This window comes from Ruditapes philippinarum, unplaced genomic scaffold (genome assembly GCF_026571515.1).
Source record: "Ruditapes philippinarum isolate M1 unplaced genomic scaffold, ASM2657151v2 ctg2285_1_1_1_1, whole genome shotgun sequence".
Lineage (NCBI taxonomy): Eukaryota > Metazoa > Mollusca > Bivalvia > Venerida > Veneridae > Ruditapes > Ruditapes philippinarum.
The window spans coordinates 169,953-191,379 of NW_026865366.1; the positions used below are offsets into that span (position 1 = coordinate 169,953).

Genomic DNA, 21,427 nt, shown 5'->3' on the forward strand with positions numbered 1-21,427 from the left:
ATACATTCAAGCCCAAAATATGTAGTATTTATACCAAAATTCATGCTAAGACTTTTGAAAATTCCATTTTAGTGCGATTTGAGTAAATAAGATCAATTCAATATTTCTGTCATCCATTTGCTCAAGTCTCCCTTTCAATAGATATGTTAAAACTAACTTAGCCTGTTGGCGGCAACTTAATTTACTCACGCCACCAATATCAGCTGTCTGATCATGGTCTGCACTGTTCACTATTCAGTCAGTACATATTTTGAAATGTTCTTTAAAAATTATAAATGGTTTTATTCAAGTTAAATAATGGACAAGTTCATTTTTTGATAGGGTTAAAGCTTATAGTAGTGTTTCGTTATAAAGAACTTGTAGCATCTAAACAATCTATGCCGTCACAATTTGACATGCGTCATCGTGTCGTAATTGGCATTTTCTAATGCAGTTAATACTTTCTGATTGACATACTTCGAACAAAGTTAGTCTTGGGTCACATGGCTTAAATCTAGTTATCTATTGATCATTAATTTCGATTACAAAAACATTTATATGTCGGGTCTAATCTTAAATATCGGTGTCATGATTTCTTTATCCGTGATTTTTTTTTAATTGCAGAAATCTGTATAATGAACAAGTATGTCAACTTTGACATGTTTCAACGTAATGGCAGCATTTTCTAATGCATTTAAAGTCTGTTGATAGACTTATTTTTTTTGAAAGATTTTATAAATATGGATCTATTTGTCTTACCTCTTCAACACATAAAACACGCCTATCTTAATATTTGTTGCCAGAATGAGTAGTTATAAACATGAAGTCAATAAAGCAGCGGTTCTTTGAAAGTCATTTTATAAGTTCTATTTGATACTTGCAGCTTCCAGGAATCAGTATTCGGGTTTATAACAGTTACTCAGCTTTATTGCAATATAAATGGAATTTGTACATACATGTATTAATTTAGCACCATTGCTGTCCGACTTTTCTTGCTTGATTTTACTTTTCTTTAAATTCTTACAGGGATCAAACGTACATAAATGTACATGTATATTAATAATTATTATGTAAACAGTGTTATACAAGATGGAAATTTTCCCATAAAAATATTGGTGTATGTTGTTTTCGCTTTCTTTTATTCACAGGGTCTTTAAAATTCTGTTTGAATGACCCTGGTTTATCTAATAATGTCCCAGGCTCCCTTTTTGCTTATTTGTATTATCGATGTGAACATTAAGCGTCTTTGAAAAAGTTCATATAATTTCCGGAAAGAAGATACTTTTACAAAATATAGGGTGGCGCGATAGTTCAGTTTGTTTGACCACTGGCTATCACTCCTGAGGTTCCGGGTTCGATCCTGGGTAACACATTGGAATTTTTCAGAGACACTTTCAGTGTTTCCCACCTACCTAGAGGTTTACTGGTGAGAAATCCAGGTAATCCTCGCATGTATCAGTGCTATACATTGGGCATGTAAAAAACCAATGGGTCTATTCAATAAGAGCAAGTTGATATATGTGACAATATTGTATGTGTTTATGTATATTCCCTGAATGAATCGATACGAATAGCTAGGGACTGGTTCCCGAATTCCCTTGTATCTTATAGCTGTCTCACAATTAAATACAATGTATATTTGCTTAGTGTAATCGTGAACGATTTTGAAGCAGTATGATGTAGATAAATGTTTAGGAAATAATATCAGTCTCAGCGGTGTTAAATCGGCTATTTAATTAAGACAGGTTGCGTAGGAATTGATTTTTTTCGAATCAAAACGACAATTTCATTATTTTCAATAATTTAGTCTTCAAAAACATTTTGATGAAGTTACGGTGTAAGTCCCTAACCAATTCAGTGTTCTGCAGGGTCCACTATGATAAGTATACAAGTAACTCAACTAAAGGAAGATCAAGGATGGAAATTATTTAATGGTATTCTACCTTACACTAGTAAAGAATTTAGTGGCGTTCAAACATTAAATATCGTACTCAATAGAAAAAAAAACAGGAAAAAGACAGAAAAAAACAAATATCTGAAAAGGTATAAAATTTATCATGTTTATGTTCTTGTAGAGGAAATAAGGTTTATTTCGTTTAAGCAGAATCATAAGTTCATTCATATTTATTTTATATTATTCGGTGTGAGAAGCCGATAAATAGGCAATTTAATACTCTATTCGTCCTCACTATATTTCGTACGTAAAATATTCGAGACTTATTGAAATGTAATAAGTGTACAAGCTAACAGTCTCAGTCAAGAATAATTAATAACTTTTAATGTCCTATTAAAATATTATGAATTGATGGAAAAAATCTACTCATATAATTTATATTATCATAATCTATAGGGGCCTATTTAATTTTATCGTTGTAGGTTAACCATTTTATTTAAGAATTAATTCTTGTATCTATCTAAAGTATGGATGTCACAGTAAGAAAAAATGCAAACCATTTCAACAGCGACCTAATAACCGTGTTAGACTTGGAACCAACCTTACTAAATAAGATCCTTAGATTTTTAACATTAAGTGATTTAATAACTTTGTTTCTTCATAACACAATATGACATTTAAATTGTTTGTGTTTTGTTGTACTCAAGATGATTACAAAATATGGCCGAATATGCAGTAATTATTTTTTGTTAGGGTGGTACTGTACAGGATCAGATCTGGAAAATACTTTGTTGAGTAGAGAATGGTCAATATATGTATTTAATATCGTGATATTCAGTGACAGCCCTGACTCACAGACATTTAGGGTGTAAAGCTCAAAAGGCCTTTAAAATCCAAATAAAATGTATGTTTTTCAATCCCAGCACATGCCCTTATCATCATTAAAACTTAATATAAGCTGTTTTGAAAAAAAATCGTATTTCACCGTCTATAAAATGATCCAGGCCCCCAAGTGTCTGTGCCCTGACTGTAATATAATTGAAATAATATTTTGAATGTCACATGTACAAATGTATATTATGATATTGGAACTTTTGAAAAAGCTATTTCATGTAAGTGAAACTTTAAAAAGCTTTCAAATTTTTATAACAATTGGATTATTCTATTTCTCATATTTTCAGGCTACAGATAAAGGGAGACAACCTATAAGAAATATAGAATGTACTCATTGGAGCAGCTGTTTAGTGTACACAAGAACTGCAAGAATTCAGCATGATTAATGTTAACTCAAACTTATTAAATATGAAGTGTTTTGAAAGTGCACCAAACATATATAATTAAAAAGGCTCATTTTTTTCCTGTTATTATTAAAGATCTGAACATTCTGTTTAGGCTGGACCAGAATAATTAGTGAATTATGTTGATAGACTTTTGCCATCACAGTGTAAAGTCCAAGATAAAGGCAGACAAGGTGTCTTTTGATGGGTACGAGGTACAAAACCTTGTATCTAGTAACCTTGAGAATAAGAGAAAGGGCTTCTTGTCAGACCATTTTATAAAACCACCAGTTAATGTAACAGTACAGTTCCCATGTAATGTGTGTATTTATAGAATTGTTATAGATCCTGTGATTGGTCAACAAAAGTCATGTGATTTGAAAATTTTCACAGCCGCAGAAAAAATGACTGATTCCTGGCTGTACAGTACAAATAGTGATAAAACAGTGAAAACAGATGGGGTCATTTTTAATTATGTAGGAAGTTCTACACAGACAGATCCTAGTGTGATTTGCTTTGTAAATAACCAGTTTAAAGAAAGAAGTTCATGGAGAATTGAAAACATTCCAGATGTAAAATCTTACCCTTGCGTTTTACAGTTGAATGCCAGAAAGCCAGGTGGACTATACAGTGCGAGCCATGTGACAGTTTGCTTAAGTCGAAGCATAGGTGGAAAATCTGCTGCCTTAAGAAGGCTTGAGATATGGGGAATTCCAGCATTAAAAGTCCCTGTTCCTGTGCAACATACATTAAGAAATGCTTACATTGAAGTGACAGATCCAAAAGAAATCAAGGGCAAAATTGCACCTCACAAAATTGCAAAGTCTTCAGAATTGAGTAATAGTGCCAGTGCTGATAAAACGTCTTGTGAAACTAATAAAATATCAATTGATGGAGTTTCAATACCGGATGATTTTATTGATCAAATTACATTTGATCTTATGACAGTTCCGGTACTTTTACCATGTGGAAAAAACATTGACCAATCAACTCTGGACCGTTTTGTAAACACTGAGGCATCCTGGGGAAGACTGCCAAGTGATCCATTCACAGCGGTTATCTTCTCTCCATCGTCAGGGCCGATAACTAATACATCACTCAAGGCTAGAATAGATAGTTTTGTGTTAAAACACTCAAACTCATTAAAAGTACCGCAGACATTAGGGCGGTCAGATATTCATAAGATGCACAAAAGCCAAATAGTTTCAAGTAAATTGGTAACCGAACATTTCTCTGATAAATCAACATGTAGGTACTCTGTGCCTGAAATTCCTAGAAGTAAACCCCACAATTTTCCAAATGTAAACAGTACTTTCACAAACAAATCTACATCATCGCAACAATCAAATACTATTGAAATTCATCCAATACTACCTCTGAGAAATGATACATATCTAAATTTAGAAACACCTAGGTCTTCATCTCTTAAAAGGAAGCATTCTGATGTAACATTGTTAAAATCACAACCAAATAAAAATGTTGATGCTACAAAAGACCATGTGTGTATAGATTTAACTAGAGTTACAAATTTTGATGAGACAATTAAAACAACGAAAAAACAAAAGTTGCTTAGTAACAGCCATGATAATGATCTTTCACAAAGTCTCGACAATGCTTTATTATCTACTCTTGGAAATCTGCCATCATTTACAAAGAAAAATCCAAAACAAGCAACTGTTGATCCAAAAATTCAAGAAACTCAGTGTTCTAAATGTAAATCAAATCTTACAAAATCTGACGTCATAAAATACAAGCTTGTGTGCGGTCATTTGATATGTAGGTTGTGTCTTGTTCAGGAATCAACTTCTTTTGTGTGTAATGTTTGTCAGACCAAGTGCCAGTCAAGCCAGGCAGTCAGAATGTTTTAAGGTGTTTTTTTTTCATTTAAAATGAAAACAATACATAGATATTTTTAAATTGTTATACATTTATATTGTATATTAAGTGCTTATTTTGGCAGGGGTATAATTTTGTTTATATTGTTGGTAAGGATAATTGTGCCAATTTAAAACACCACTTATTTTATACGCTACCATTATAAAGATTTAGGTTTTGTTTCAAAAGGTAGACAACTTATGGCATACTTATTAATTATACAATAACATTATTCTTGTTACGGTTATGTCCCTTGATTTCTATATGTTCAAAAATTTTGGAAAAAATACATGCATTTCTTTAACAAACTTTAATCTATAAACAAGAAACATATACATATTGAATTACAGAATACATGTTTTTTATTGTTATAGATATTGTTATATATAATAAGTACGTGAAACAACTGAAAATTCTATTTAAGTTTGAATTTTTCCATGTTAAAGAATTTAATCTATTTTAATAAAACACTTAATCTTAGTGTCTAACATACTGCATAGTGCCATCCTTTACAGTAAAGGAAAACATGCTTGTCTTTATTTCTTTAACTATTCTAAAGTTACATATTCTAATGAAGGGGTAGTAAAAATGATTCTGGAAACTACCAAACTCCTCACAGTGATTACTTCCCTTGGCAGAATTGTTATCTCTGTACTGATAAGGGGAGATTACTGCATAGGAGATTGGGAAACTACAGGTGAACCCTTATTATCTCACTTAAATATATAATAGTCACAGATTGATATTTCATAAAATATAAATCTGTGGTTTAACATAGGGTTATTTTAACCTGCTGCTTTTGTTTAATTAAATTGTCTAGCTTTGAATCTAGAATATTACATTGAATATTTATGGGATTTCAATATCAAAATACAAAAAGTAAGCCAGCACACAGTATAGTCTGGTTAGACTGCATAGAAGTGCAGGATGACCTGGCACCATACAGGTCACTTTCTGTACCAGTATGTTAAAGCTGCATGCTGACAGATGAGCCAAAATATTCTTGAGAAAAAATGTACTAAATGTAAGATAAGTAAAAAAAATATAAGATTCAAGTAAGAATTTACATGTTATGGATGATTAATTAAAGTCTTATTTTGCTGTATTTATCACCGAATTTCTGCTGCGTTAGTAATATACTAGTAATTTACATACTATTTTTGCTTATTTTGACCTCATTTTGGTAATTTAAGGGGATTTTCAAGCGCTGTATGATGTGTAAACTATTATGCTAGTTGGTGCTAGCTGGAACTCAAAAACTACTGAAGGGAATGGGTTGAAACTTCACACATATTTTAAAGTACATGTATAATAGAGCAGATTAAAGAAATATCATTGTAACATGTTACTTAATTTTACTGATATGGAGGCATGCCACTTTAATGACTAAAGAAAACATTCGTTTACCAAGATCTGATAGAGTACTTTGAATGCATGTGGCAATAAAACAGTCCTATGCTGACAAAATAGAGGCAAGCTAGCCCTGCACATTCATGCAGTCTGACTAATTTTCTGTTATCACTTAGTAAAGTCGTTTATTCAGTGCCAGTATGTGAGACCATTCATGTTTTTTCATAATGGTGGATGTATAGCATTGTTACATGGGTTTATAATGCTCCCCGAAAAATAAAAATATGCTCCGTCTGTCCGTCCGTCCATCTGTCCGTTGTCTTGTCCGGAGCATAACTTGAAAACCCTTGGAGATAATTTGTTTAAACTTCATACAGTGGTAGACGGCATTAAGGGGGAGTGCAGTGTCAAAGAACCATAACTCTATTTTGCCCGGTTTTTGAATTATCTCCCCTTATAGAAAAATCTTAAACTATAAGAGATATCAACATGAAACTTTGTAGGTGAATAGATCTCAATGGGTAGATGTGCAGTGCAAAAGAACCATAACTCTATTTTGCCCGGTTTTTGAATTATCTCCCCTTTTAGAAAAATCTTGTCCGGGACATAACTCTAAAAATATAAGAGATATCAGCATGAAACTTTGTAAGTAAATAGAGCTCAATGGGTAGATGTGCAGTGCACAAGAACCATAACTCTCTTTTGCCTTACTTTGGAGTTATTGCCCTTTGTTAATTTTAACACTTTGAACTTTGTCCGGAACATAACTCTAAAACTATAAGAGATATCAAGATGAAATATTGTAGGTAGATAGATCTCATTGAGTAGAAGTGCAGTGCAAAAGAACCATAACTCTGTTAAGCCTCATTTTTGAATTATCTCCCCTTTTAAAAATTTTTATCCAGGACATAGCTGTAAAACTATAAGAGATATCAACATGAAACTTTGTAGGTAGATATATCTCAATGGGTAGATGTGCAGTGCATAAGAATCATAACTCTGCCTTGCTTAATTTTAGAGTTATTGTTCTTTGTTCATTTTTACTTTTTGAACTTTGTCTGGGACATTACTCTAAAATTTTAAGAGATATCAACATGAAACTTTGGTGGTAGATAGATCTCATTGAGTAAAAGTGCAGTACAAAAAAACCATAACTCTGTTTTGCCCAATTTTGAATTATCTCCCCTTTTAAAAAAATCTTGTCTGGGAAATAACTCTAAAACTACAAGAGATATCAACATGAAACTTTGTAGGTAGATGGATCTCAATGGGTAGATGTGCAGTGCACAAGAACTTGAACTCTGTCTTTGCAAATCTTGTAGTTATTGCCCTTTGTTCATTTTTACATTTTGAACTTTGTCAGGGACATTACTCGGAAACCATAAGATGTATCAACAAGAAACTTTGTAGGTTGGCAGATCTCGTTGATTAGAAGTACAGTGCAAAGAACAGAAACTCTGCCTTGCCTAATCTTGGAATTATAGCACTTTGAACTTTTTCCAGGGACATAACCCTGAAAGTACAAGAGGTGTACTTCCTGTGTCCAAAACCTATTCGGGGAGCATCACCCGGCTCAAACCAGGCTCTTGTTATTACAGCCTTGCCATGCTTACATGCACATAATATTATGCTATAATACTATATGACTGTTTAGCTGTTAGTTTTATAGCATACATTACATTATACTTGTATATGAAATATTGCTTTAATTTTGTTACTGTTTCTTGTCCCAAATAGACTTGATATAAACATTGTATATTACATGTAGTAAATTTTTCGTTTCATGAAATAATTGAAATGCTAAAAATTATTATTCTGCAATTTTTAGGCAGGTTTTATCCATTGAGCAATGATTTGATGCATGCCCTAATTGTCTTTAAGGCAAATTATCATATTTATTTCATACAAGCATTTTCTGGTATTCTTTTTTAAATTTAAATATTTTTGTAGCAGATATATAAAAAAAAATAATAAGTTTTATAATCAAAGTAAAATTCTGAACGCATGATGGAGAATCTGATAGTGTTTTGCTATTCTTTTCACTAGTATTTTTACCTGTTATTTGATACAGTAACATAATTTTTCTAAGGAAAGTTAGTGGCTTGTACCAGGTTTCTCCACTTGACAACAGTATTACTCATTGGCACAATTTTTAAGTTTTCATAAATCTGGAGGTTTGCTGCTTTAGTATTATTTAAGTTAAGCTTATACTCCACATTGTTACATTGACTTTTTTTATCTTCAAACATATATATTGTAATTGAAATGTCATTTTTAGCTCGACTGTTTGAAGAATAGGAAGCTATTCTGTACACTCTGGATCAGTGTCACCCTTTGGTTAAGTTTTTTGGGTGAAAGTTGGTATAATAGGCTAATACTTTCTAAGGCTCATAACTCCTACATGGATTTTGACATAATTACAGGCCTTTTTGAAAATCAACTAAGAAAATTTTACATTATCCGGTTATTCGGGCTCTTGTTTCACTATCAAGCACTGAGAATAGTCAAGCACTATCTTACTGATAGCTCTTGTTACATTTATGATAGTGGACATTATAAAATAAATTAAAATGCATGTTTGTATTGTGTTTTCTGTTTATGATCGTAGGACATGATTACAGATTATATAATTAACAAACGATTACACAGAAACCAATTAATCAAATTTAATACAGAAGTAATATCTTGATGACAAGTTTTGTCAGAGGTTTAAAAACTTCAGGTCACAAATAAGTAAAATTGAAGAGGATTATTTAAAAAGTGATTAAGAGTTTCCTCAAGCAGTGTTAACATGCATGTATATATTAAGCACACGTATTTTTATTGAATTTTACGTCCTACCAACACAGTATAGGTGACTTTTCAGCTTTACCGGTGGAGGGTGACTTCAGGTGCCCCCTCTGTACATTATTCCAGACACAGACGGGCACAAAAGTAGAGTCACCGATGTTCCGTTAACCAGCTAAATAGGTATTTCACATGATGTAGAAACCGACATCGGTGCACGGCTCGAACCTACTGCGGTTTGAAGTACAAGACCTTATCGACATGTAATAAACACACGGCAGACATTAAAGGAGATACACGAAACGAAAGATATTGTGACATAGTTTGTTATCACGATTTTGATACAATGTCCCAAATAGTACCACACAGATAATAAAAGTCTATGAAAATTATTCGAAATCGTTTAGAAGCTCACCTCAAGTTTTAATAGTAAGTTTTTAGCCTTTTTTCAGTTGTCGTTTAATCTAATTTCTTACTACATGTATGTATAAACTGCATATTATGAGCTATTACTATAATTTAGTAATTAAAGAAATCAAAGTAAAACAAAACAAACAACAAAATCATGATCATTTGGAGTTGTGCAATTATTTGTCTATTGTTGAAAAGTCTCCAGCTCTTATTAGTAAAGGTTATATATGCAAGTTAAACTTCTGCAAGAATACGGTGGTGGGTTTTGGAGTTTACCCTCCGAATCTCGACCGCAAGCCACTTTGAATCCGTCATTATAGTTCAGCCATCGAATCGTTCCTTGGCAGGCTGTCGAGCAGTTTACCAGTACTTGTTGCCTTCTATCTAGTTGCCTTCACTTTCGCAAGGACCTGATAACTTCTGTACATACCAGAGCAGAGGGACAGTGAAAGAATTTCATGATCAATCATAACGAACGACCTGCACCGCCCGAGAATCGAACCTGGGTCATTTGATTCAAAATCCAACGTTCTACCAATTTAGCTAACTGGACGTTTATAATTAACACATTGTATAATGTTGGCTAATTAAGTACTAATTAATTATCTTCTTGACTGATAGTTTCAGAATACATCTATAGGGGGCATTCACATATTGACGTCAACACATTACAAACATGACAGGAGATATTCTAGCAGGAAAGACTTTACATGTACATACTTATTATCATTCTTACATATTGTTCAAATATCTTGTTGAATTTGCAAGCGCCCTAGAGAATCTCACGGACTTAAAAAGTCCGTAATAAGCTGTATTTAATAGATAATATTATATTTCTCGTTATTGCAAAACAAGCTTTAAATGACGATGCAAAGAGTAAGTACATTGTAGATACGTACTCAACGCCATTCACAAATTTATTAAATTCTGAGCAAAACCAATTACTGAACAGCTTTTCTGTGGTTCCATTATTTCTTTGCAACATTTGCCAAAATAAAAGAACGAAACTCGTGAAATATTATGAACAAATATAAAATAAATGAATAAAGGTTTATAAACTAAATTTGATTAATATTGCGCTATCATGTTAATAAAAGGTACGTGTGTTTTTTTTTTTTAGGTTTTGCTTTATATCATTTATGTACTTCTATCGACCGGTGCTTATCTACTGGACGAGCCAATCAACGTATACTCTCACGACTGTCTCACTCCTCAATCCTGCAAAGGTTGCGGCTACTTCTCATACTCGAGTCCAGTCCAGACGCTACACGATTACCTCATAACGTGCAACAAGGCCAAGTTATCTACATTTCCGGTCGTTCAGCCGATAATTATTACCCAGGACAGCGTTATAATAGACTTCAGTGAAAACTTTCTTACAAGCATTGAAAGCAATGTCTTTAGTAACGTTCATATTCAAGGCATGCCGAAAGTGACAATGAAAATAAGCACTAATGCAATCTCAACAATAGATGACAACGCTTTTAATGGAATTGGACAATACGTAACAAGTTTAGACCTTTCCAATAATCATCTTAGGAACATATCATCAGCTTTTGGGACGCTTCCTAACCTTAAATCCTTGCTTCTGAGCTACAACCTTATAAGTTATGTTGACAGTACGGCAATATTTAGCTTCAGCAATTCGTTAACAAAGTTAGAATTTGATTTGGGGAATCTTCCCTCGTGGCCAAAGGCTTTTAGCAATTTTACTGCCTTGGAACATCTTAAAATTGAACGCATGGATAAAGAACTAAATGGTCCAAGCATTTTCGATGGGTTTGCAAATACATTACAGTCACTGTCGTTGCTGTATTTAAACCGAGATAATGGTCCAAACTTCCGTGTAATTCCGCCAGCAGTTACGCATTTAAATGTGTTGGATACGCTGACCATTAGAGGCGAGGTGTATTGCACGTGCGACCTATTGTATCTTAAAAACTGGCGAATGCCTGGGTTCATCAAAGCAGACGGTAGTTACTTCCTTGGGTGCCACAGTTCAAGCGAACTTTTCATTGAATACGTTAATAAAACACTCCGAAATAATTGTCATTAAAAGACTATTAAATCATTAAAATACACATAGTTATAAAATTAACGCATTATTTAGGCATCTAGTCATATTCTAAAATGTGTATATCTAAACCTCGAAAATTTGATCTTATCGCTAAAGAAAAAAGAATGGTCATTTACAGAACACACCTTCCACACACATTCCATTGAATATTAATATCGCATCAGTGTTAATATGGGATTAGTTTTGTTTGTTTGTTTAGTTTAAACATAGTTTATTTCAAACAATGATACAAGTACATCATGTTGTTAATACATTTACAATAATTAGATACACGAATGAAAAAGGATTAGAGCCGAAAGCTATAAAGCTTATAAAGATCTTCTCCTACATATTTGTACAGTGCAGTTAAATTATGACAGTGTTTGCAATATTGTTTGAAACAGTGAAGTTAATTTTTAACATATTTGAAACGAAAAAAAAAAGAGAAGATTTTAGCTATTGTTCAAAAGATCTTTTTTAAAGAATATAAATAATTGAAAAGAATTAGAACGAAGGTAAAGAAGATTCATTCGGATAGGTCAAATTGGCAAATTATTTGCTCATGAAAATCGGTTACTTTCACGTATATATACATGAACTGCTTGAACAATTTTAGAATTAATGTCATGGCTAAGATTCTGGTCTCTGTTTGTTTGTTTATCTTCTGGTTTGTACGCCGAATTTTTACACAATTTTGGTCGTATTTTGGCAGTCGATCCACATAACCAGCTTCCCTCCATTATTGACCATTAATTTTAACTTAATTATCAGCACAATCAAAACTAACCCTTATCCCTCATGGACTCGAAAGTGCCTGCCTGTTGGTTTATATTGTGTTTTTGTCGGGATTATTTATACCCGGCGACACGGGAATAAACAGCATGGCTAAGGATATGGTATATATTATAATATGTTCATCCATATAACAAAGGGCATGCAGCTTCTTCCTAAATCACTAATGTACTTGAAATGTTTCGAGTGTAAAATTCGCCGATCCCAGCAAAAACAAATTCTGGTTGAAGCACTGTAAAAGTATGCTGGAACAAATAATTAGTATTCTGCTTCTGAAAGTTTTGCCATTCTCACAATTTTTGTTCGACAGGATAACGCCATTCACTCAATGGACATACTGGCTTCATCCCACACATCGATGAAACGTAAAGTCAACAAAAAATCATTTGAAGCGCATCCTTAGTATAATCTTATCTATATGGATATACAATAGCTTTAATTGACAACATGCATTAACAAGTTGAAATGCAAATTAACACGATGTCAAGGGCAATAACTCTCATTTGAAGCGCATCCTTAGTATTATCTGATCTATATGGATATACAATAGCTTTAAATGACACCATGCATTAACACGTTGAAATGCAAATTAACACAATGTCAAGGGCAATAACTCGAACAAAAATTGAAAAAAAATCGACAAGTAAAAACCCAGGTGCACATCTTCACGTGTTGATCAACATTCCTGTAAAGTTCGTTGATTCTAGCTCAAGCATCAAGGAATACATAACACAACATTTTGGATTTATTTATACTAAGGACAATTACTCTATAAATTCTTAATAAATCCACAAGCAAACACCAAGGTGCACAACCACACATGCTGACCAACATTTCTGTAGAGTTTCATGACTCTACATGTAGGTCAAATGAAATTTAAGCTATGTGCGGCACAAGCTGAAATTTGCAAATTTTAACTAACTTAAGGGCAATAACTCTACAAATACTGGCTAAATACACAAATGAAACCCCTAGAGGACACAACTACTCATGCTGACCAGCATTTCTGTGAAGTTTCATGACTAGGTCAAATTAATTTTTTTTCAGGTCAAACGTTTTTGGTTTTTTTAGCTATGTGCGGCACAAGTTGAAATTTGCAAATTTTTACTCAGTCAAGGGCAATAACTCTACAAAACTGAGTAAATTCAAAAGTGAAACAGCCAGGGGCACAACTACACATACTGACTTACATTTCTGTAAAGTTTCATGACTCTAGGTCAAATAAATTTTGAGCTACATATTACACAAATTGAAAATTTGTTACTAAGTCAAAGGAAATAACTCTGACAAAACACAATCCAAAAACAACACTTCACATGCTTATCAACATTTCTATAAATTTTGTTGACTATCACAAGCACTTTTAGAGCTACATGTGACACAATATGAGAACGGACAAGGGAAATTCTAAACCCCCATCCCCCTATGGTCGGGGCACAAAAAAACAACAACAATTGAGATAATATAGTTATTAATTGCATGTACAAGACATCAATTTGATCATGTCAACAAACAAAATGAAAATGGCACTCTACTGCTTATAAATCACAAACAAGTAAAGGTGTAGCACAAATTAATTTCACATAGCACAATAACAAACAAATATAGCTGTACATAGCATGGTAACAAACAAACAAATCAATTTTCAGCATTATGTAAGTAAAAAAAACGTTTTATTGTACATATGTATATGTTCTTAATAAAATATTGAGAAATAGTAATACATACTTTCATTTTCCTTATTTTCACTGTAAAAAAAAATTCACTGCAGTGAAACTCATTTTCTGTATTTGCACTTGTGTCTTGCAAGACTTATTTCTTCTAAATTCAAATCAATTTAATAATCGTAAGTTCAGAGGAAAGTAAAAAAAAAACCCAAGAAAACTGTGTTATGAAAAATATCATATTTCACTCGTGGCAACTGTCACTGGTGAAATTTTTAACATTAAATCACTCGATAATAAAAATAAATCCAGGTCCGTATTTATACAAAAAAAAAACACAACAAATTAATATCCTCTATATATGTTTGAAATTATAGAAAACAAAATGACAGTCTGTATTCAATGTATGTACACTACTGATTCTGTATTTTATAGTTATTGACAAAAGCCTTAACCTGCTAAATATTTATAATGGATTTGCTCTGCTTTAGGAACAGTCGATTTAAAGTTTAATGGCCTTTTAAAGTTGATTGGTACATACAATGGGTATATTTTCCATAAGTATTTTACATATTACTAAAAACAAAAGAAATGTATCAGTTGCAGATTCATACAATATTTGAGCCGCGTCACGACAAAACCAACATTATGCGTTTGCCACCAGCATGGATCCAGAACAGCATGCGCATCCGCGCAGTCTGATCAGGATCCATGCTGTTCGCTTACCAACCCTTTTACAAGTTACTGTAGCAAAACTGATAGTGAACAGCATGGATCCTGATCAGACTGTGTGGATGCGCAGGCTGGTCTGGATCCATACTGATCGCAAACACATTATGTTGGTTTTGTCATGGCGCGGCTCATATTGCTTGAAAAAATGCTGACAAAGTTCTAAGTGTGCTTGTATGAACAAAATAATCTTTTTGTTCTATAATATATTATTACTAGTATCTGATATATAAATATATGTAATATCGGATCATGTATCTCACACTTGTCAACAACATCAACGAATCTACTATCACAATGAAATGTTGTTTTCTAATTTCAAGAAATTTAGCATTAGTCTAAAATGGATACTGCCATTAAGCCTAAAATTCTCTTTTTTTATAAGCTTATTATTTTTGGTGTACTATTACAATATATGAGATAAGCATCTAACATGTTTTAATTAAATGATAAATCCATTATTAAAACATTATAAAACACATGTTTGCCATTTTTACTGGAGAAATAATTCAATAATTTCTGAGGCTATAATGTGCCTTTAAGTACTTCGTGTTATTTCAACTACTCGCCAACTATTTCCATGAAAAAAACCTCATGAAAGTTTGTCACCATGCAGCACTATCAAAATAAACATATTATAAAACCGAATTGAAGCTAACAACACACTGAAATGAATCTTTTTTTTCATAAGGAAAATGTAACATTATTGAAACTGGATGCCTAACAGATCTTATGCCATAAGGGATCCATTAGGTTTCATTATAACAAATGTAAAGCAAATAAGTAAAACAATCCAATTATGCCAATTATTAAGTATAACAGATTGCAATAATACATTACACTTAGAACAAGTTTCATGAATTATAGATAATCTGAACAAAAAAGCAACAATTTAATAGTTTAATGCTTTTGAATCAACATAAAAAACAGACCAATATTTATAAACAATCATTTATTATAAAATGCCTTCAATGTAACAAATTTTTACAAACATAACAATTTCTGACTAAAAAAATACTCACACACAAAACAAAATCATTCTAGACAAGAAGTGATAAAGTAATTTTATACAAGAGAGTCATAATGGCCTAACATCATACGTGGAGAATATCATTGATCATCTACTTGAGTACAACAATATACACTTTATAAAAACAAACAGATTGTCATCATAAGAAGAAGCTAAACACAATTATTAAAGAAAAAAAAATACAGTTTTCAACATATATTTTAACAAAATGAAAACTTTGACTAGAATCAAAATCAATTTCAGTTTATATCAGATTAAAATGCAGTTTTATCAAGTTAGAGTGTATCAACTATTTTATAGTTGAATATAGAATATCATAGTTGAATATAGAATACCAAAAGTTTAACTCAGTTAATTCATTATTTACAAAGTGATTACAGACTGAATCCGACTAATTCGACAAAGGTACCATGCCTTCTTAAAATTTGTTATTCAAGTTTCATTTCTAAGAACTACTTCACAAAAATTAAATTTATCAAGGTTCAAAAACAAATGCCATAAGACAGATTGTATTTGGACAGACTGTCATGGATATATGAGTTTAAGCATAAGATATGCGAAGTGTTTTTTACTTCTTTCTATAGACCTGGGATATAAAATAACCGGACAGGCAACAAGAGTAAGTGCAACGTTACCTGAATCATAATGTCTAGTCATCATGGTGGCATGCACTGCCATTGTGTTCTTATCAATCCTTGAAAATGTTTTTTTGTTGTTTTTTTAAGTTAAACACTGTACACAAGTCTGACATATTAACAGTACTGTCATATTTAAATAGTTTAACATGATGTTATGAAGATTTATCAATGAATGCAGTTTTTATAATACCAGCATTTAAACATTATACTAATTGATGGATTGTCAACTGAATACAAACACATGACCATTTATCTGTCAGTAGTTGCTAAGTCCCATTATATTACAGCCCACTTTAGACAGAATAGAACAGTCCTTCAGTAAAATCTGAATATTATTACTTTACAGATAAACATAAACAAAAATCAAACAAAAACACCATAACAAAATACACTTACAGTAAAACATACATGGTAATGACAGTGGAACATAATTTTAAGCCTGAACCAAATATTTAATTATATCACGGTATGTACAAATTATAAGCTTTACAAATACAGATTGCAATTAATAATGCTCATGGTTTTCAATAGCCTTGCCAGTTGCCAGTTTATGCTAGAGAAATTTTATTCATAACTACATTTTGTACATAGTTACATCACATAAAACCAAAAAACAATCATTAGTATAGAAGGCTCTTTTGCTAATATTTCTATTTCTCAAAAACTTTTTATTTCTAATGTTCTGGTTTTTGACACTCACTGGCCATATAGATAAACCATCCTTTGCTTTTTTGCCATTTATAGTAAGGATAATATTTTGTATTGAAGATGAAACTACACTTTGTTTATGTTCCAATACTTTTATAACAAATTATTTCACATTGAATAGCAATTATAAGCATCTAACATACACTAAATACATTACATCAAAAATTAGAACACCGGTTCCTGCCAAAGAAAAAAAAAACATATTCATTTTTTGAGGCTTATAAGTTAAATGTGTCTTTGAACCAACACTGTTCACATTTGTCACTACAAAACAGTAAATATGAATATGTTAATTGTGTATATTATAATAAAAACATGAGAAAAAGACATCATTTTCCATGATGAAGACAGAATCTACCATATATTCAAAGGAACTGATACTTTTCTTACCCTCAATCATTATCACACCATTTTTTACTAAAATTCTACTATAAATGAGTTGTTAAATGACTGTTCAGAATAATCCATCAAAATAAAACATAACCTTGACATTTATATAAAATATAAACAAATGTACACATATTTAAAACTTGCAATATATTCATAACAGTTCAGATATTAATAAAATGCTGATATACTGGAAAATAACGGTCATAAATAATTTCAATCAAGCAATAAAATGTTGTAAATGGAAATAAATGGAATAACAGAAACTTTCCTTAATGCTTCCTTTGCAAGAAAAATAGGCTTTGTAAGAATTACAAACCCAAATAAACTTATTAATATCAACAAACATCAGTAACTATCATATCAACAAATATCAGTACTTTTTAATATAAACTATGATCCATCTCCCCCATCTTCAGAAAGTTTTTAGTAAAACCTATTTTTAGTACATTTTTGTCATGTAAATGTTGTCCACTGTGATGTTTACATTTAAGGAGATAAAAATATTATAACTTGCATACAAGCTAATTAGGGTCAGTAATACTTATGTAACCATTTCCTCATCAAGTGTGCCAGGTAACCACAATGAATACTCCTCATGTTTATTGTTATCTGAAACCCGACTAATAAATAAAATTTACTTGACTTGACTCAATATGCTGCTTCAAAAATGATAAAGTACCAGGCTTCCCTATGACGAAAATCTATTTTAGTCCTAGTGACTTTGACCTTTGCTCATGACCTGAAAGCAGGCCATCTATGTGTCTGCTTCAATGTAAGCTATCACAAATCAAATGTCTACAAAATCAGTTAACAGTTTTTATCTGAACCTAAAATGTCAGTTTTTCCAAGCTTAACAAACTTTTAGAATAACAGCTTCTATGTGCATTAGCATTCACAACCTGCTGCACTTATTCATACAGTTTTAACAGTAAAAATTTGTTTGTATTCCAGAATAAGCTGAGAAAACCTCAAATATTCTTAATTTTGTTCAGGAGCAAGTCTACCCCTGAGGTCGCTCACCTGTATAAAGGCCCCCCCCCCCAACGTTGCAGGGCCAATTTAACCAAAGGGCTTTTATTTGCACAAACTTGGTAGACACCCATAAGAAGATGTTTCATGCTAAACATCTAAGCTCTAGCTCATTGGGCTTTTTAAAAGAAGATTTTTTTAAAGTTTTTACTATACACATATAGTTAAAAACAATGACACCCCTGGGGCCGGGCCAGTTTTGACCCCAGGGCTTTTATTTGAACAAACTTTGTAGACACTTACTAGAAGATGTTTCATGCTTAATATCTTAACTCTAGCTATTTGGGTTTTTTCAAAGAAGATTTTTTAAGTTTTTGCTATACACATATAAGGAAAATCAATGACCCCTTGGGCAGTGCCAATTTTGACCCCAGGGCTTTTATTTGAACAAACTTGGTAGACACATATTAGAACATGTTTGATGCTAAATATCTTAGCCATAGCTCTTTGAGTTCTTTAAAAGAAGATTTTTTTAAGTTTTTACTATATGCATATAGGGAAAATCAATGACCCCCCGGGGCGGGGCCAATTTTGACCCTAGGGCTTTTATTTCAACAAACTTGGTAGACACTTATTAGAACATGTTTCATGCTAAATATCTTAGCTCTAACTCTTTTGGTTCTTTAAAAGTAGTTTTTTTTAAGTTTTTACTATATGCATATAGGGAAAATCAATTACCCCCTGGGGCGGGGCCAATTTTGACCCCAGGGCTTTTATTTGAACAAACTTGGTAGACACCTATTAGAACATGTTTCATGCTCAATATCTTAGCCATAGCTCTTTGAGTTCTTTAAAAGAAGAATTTTTAAGTTTTTACTATATGCATATAGGGAAAATCAATGACCCCCTGGGGCGGGGCCAATTTTGACCCCAGGGCTTTTATTTGAACAAACTTGATAGACACCCATTAGAAGATGTTTCATGCTAAATATCTTAGCTCTAACTCTTTTGGTTCTTTAAAAGAAGATTTTTTAAAGTTTTTACTATATGCATATAGGGAAAATCAATGACCCCCCCCCCCCAGGGCGGGGCCAATTTTGACCCCAGGGCTTTTATTTGAACAAACTTGGTAGACACTCACTAGAAGATGTTTCATGCCAAATATCTAAGCTCTAGCTCTTATGGTTTTTTAAAAGAAGATATTTAAAGTTTTTTCTTTCGGTTGCCATGGCAACCAGAGTTCTGCATGGAATTAAATTCTTTGAACAATTTTTAAAGGTGACCACCAAAGGAACATTCCTGTGAAGTTTGGATGAAATTGGCTTAGTGGTTTATGAGGAGATGTCATTTAAAGTAAAAGTTTACGGCCGGACGGACGGACGCCGGACGAAAAGCGATCACAAAAGCTCACCCTGTCACTTTGTGACAGGTGAGCTAAAACTAGATGCTATGAGGAATGGTAGATAACTTCAACTAAATGACAGAAGGACAGAGCAACAGAAGGAAGGCAAAGTGGTGACTTATATACATGTATAACTTATGATCTACCAGGAAATAAATCTGGTAGCATACAAATAGTTGCTATACTATAATCATAAAATATATATTTAATGCTGTTTATGGCTTATAAAAATCGCTGTTTTCTATACTAATTCATTTTGTTCTATACAATTTACTGTGTAACATTTAGTTCAATATATTCTATATCATCTAATAAACATGCTTATCAATCACTGTGGAAAATGTATTTCATTTATAAGCAGGAAATGAAAATTTCATGTACACATATATTTTGTTTGTTTGTTGGAAACATGGAATAAATCTGACACCAACCAAATTTCTTATCTATAAGCACCAATAAAAATTGATAAATTACTATAATTATTCTCAACAAGAAATCATTCAAAATGTATTTGGAAAAATATACAATTAATAAAATATAACATATCTTACTCAATTGAATCAATATGACACATATATACATAGTTACATTTAAATATCTATGCATGCAAAGTAATACAAAAAAACACAACAAAGTGGAACAAAAACCACAATAATCATGATTATCTAATCCATTATATCTCTAGCCAAGATGTTTAATCACCCATGTGTCCAGTATTGAGCCAGGCAGGCATTCCTATTCATGCTTGCTAAGTTCTCCTATTCATGCTTGCTAAGTTCTCCTATTCATGCTTGCTAAGTTCTCCTATTCATGCTTGCTAAGTTCTCCTATTCATGCTACAACTTAGTTTTAAAGATCCTGTAACACAATTTTTTTTATGGTTTTGCATCATAAATATGATGCTCAAATTAAGATTTATTAATTTTTTAAGTTCCAAAAAGCACTATTTATAAAGATATTACCAAATTTAACATTTCATGTCAATAAAGGGAGGTAATAAAAAATTTATTTTCTATAAAGTATAAAGTCAAATTTTTCAATAAGAAATGAATGCATAATTATATTTTAATGATTACATTCAAAATGTACAAAAATTTGCAGTACATATTTTACATATTCTTCAATGTTTGAAAATTATTTCACAAGGATAATTATATACATATATATAATTTCACTTAAGTGTGGTATACAACCTCAATCACAACATACAGGATCTTAAACATTTTAATACTGAATCCCCTTGAAACTAATAATGAATTTTTCCAAATTCTTAGCAGGACAAGCCCATTGCACAAACAGAGGAGGGTGTGGGGTGAAAAAGCAGCTTTAACAATCCAACATACTGTGAAAAAGCAAAATTTCACCTGAAAATGCCAATCAGTACATTTTATTTTGCTGATGGAAAAACAAAACTAAAGCATAATTATATACATTAAAACCCAAGACAAAACAACAATAATTAAAAGAATCTTAAAC

The 21,427-nt window shown here is 32.1% G+C and overlaps 2 protein-coding genes across 2 annotated transcripts; both read left to right on the forward strand.

Annotated features, from left to right (window-relative positions):
- The first annotated feature begins 1,941 nt into the window (after positions 1-1,941).
- On the forward strand, positions 1,942-8,954 carry LOC132728756 (RING finger protein 37-like). Its single transcript, XM_060714426.1, has 2 exons — positions 1,942-2,022; positions 3,055-8,954. Exon 2 carries the CDS (start codon positions 3,291-3,293, stop codon positions 5,016-5,018), a length of 1,728 nt encoding a protein of 575 aa, XP_060570409.1. The 5' UTR covers positions 1,942-2,022; positions 3,055-3,290; the 3' UTR covers positions 5,019-8,954.
- A 303-nt stretch (positions 8,955-9,257) lies between these two features.
- Positions 9,258-11,651, forward strand: LOC132728757 (leucine-rich repeat-containing protein 40-like). Its single transcript, XM_060714427.1, has 3 exons — positions 9,258-9,591; positions 10,201-10,285; positions 10,694-11,651. Exons 2-3 carry the CDS (start codon positions 10,250-10,252, stop codon positions 11,627-11,629), a joined length of 972 nt encoding a protein of 323 aa, XP_060570410.1. The 5' UTR covers positions 9,258-9,591; positions 10,201-10,249; the 3' UTR covers positions 11,630-11,651.
- The last annotated feature ends 9,776 nt before the right edge of the window (positions 11,652-21,427 follow it).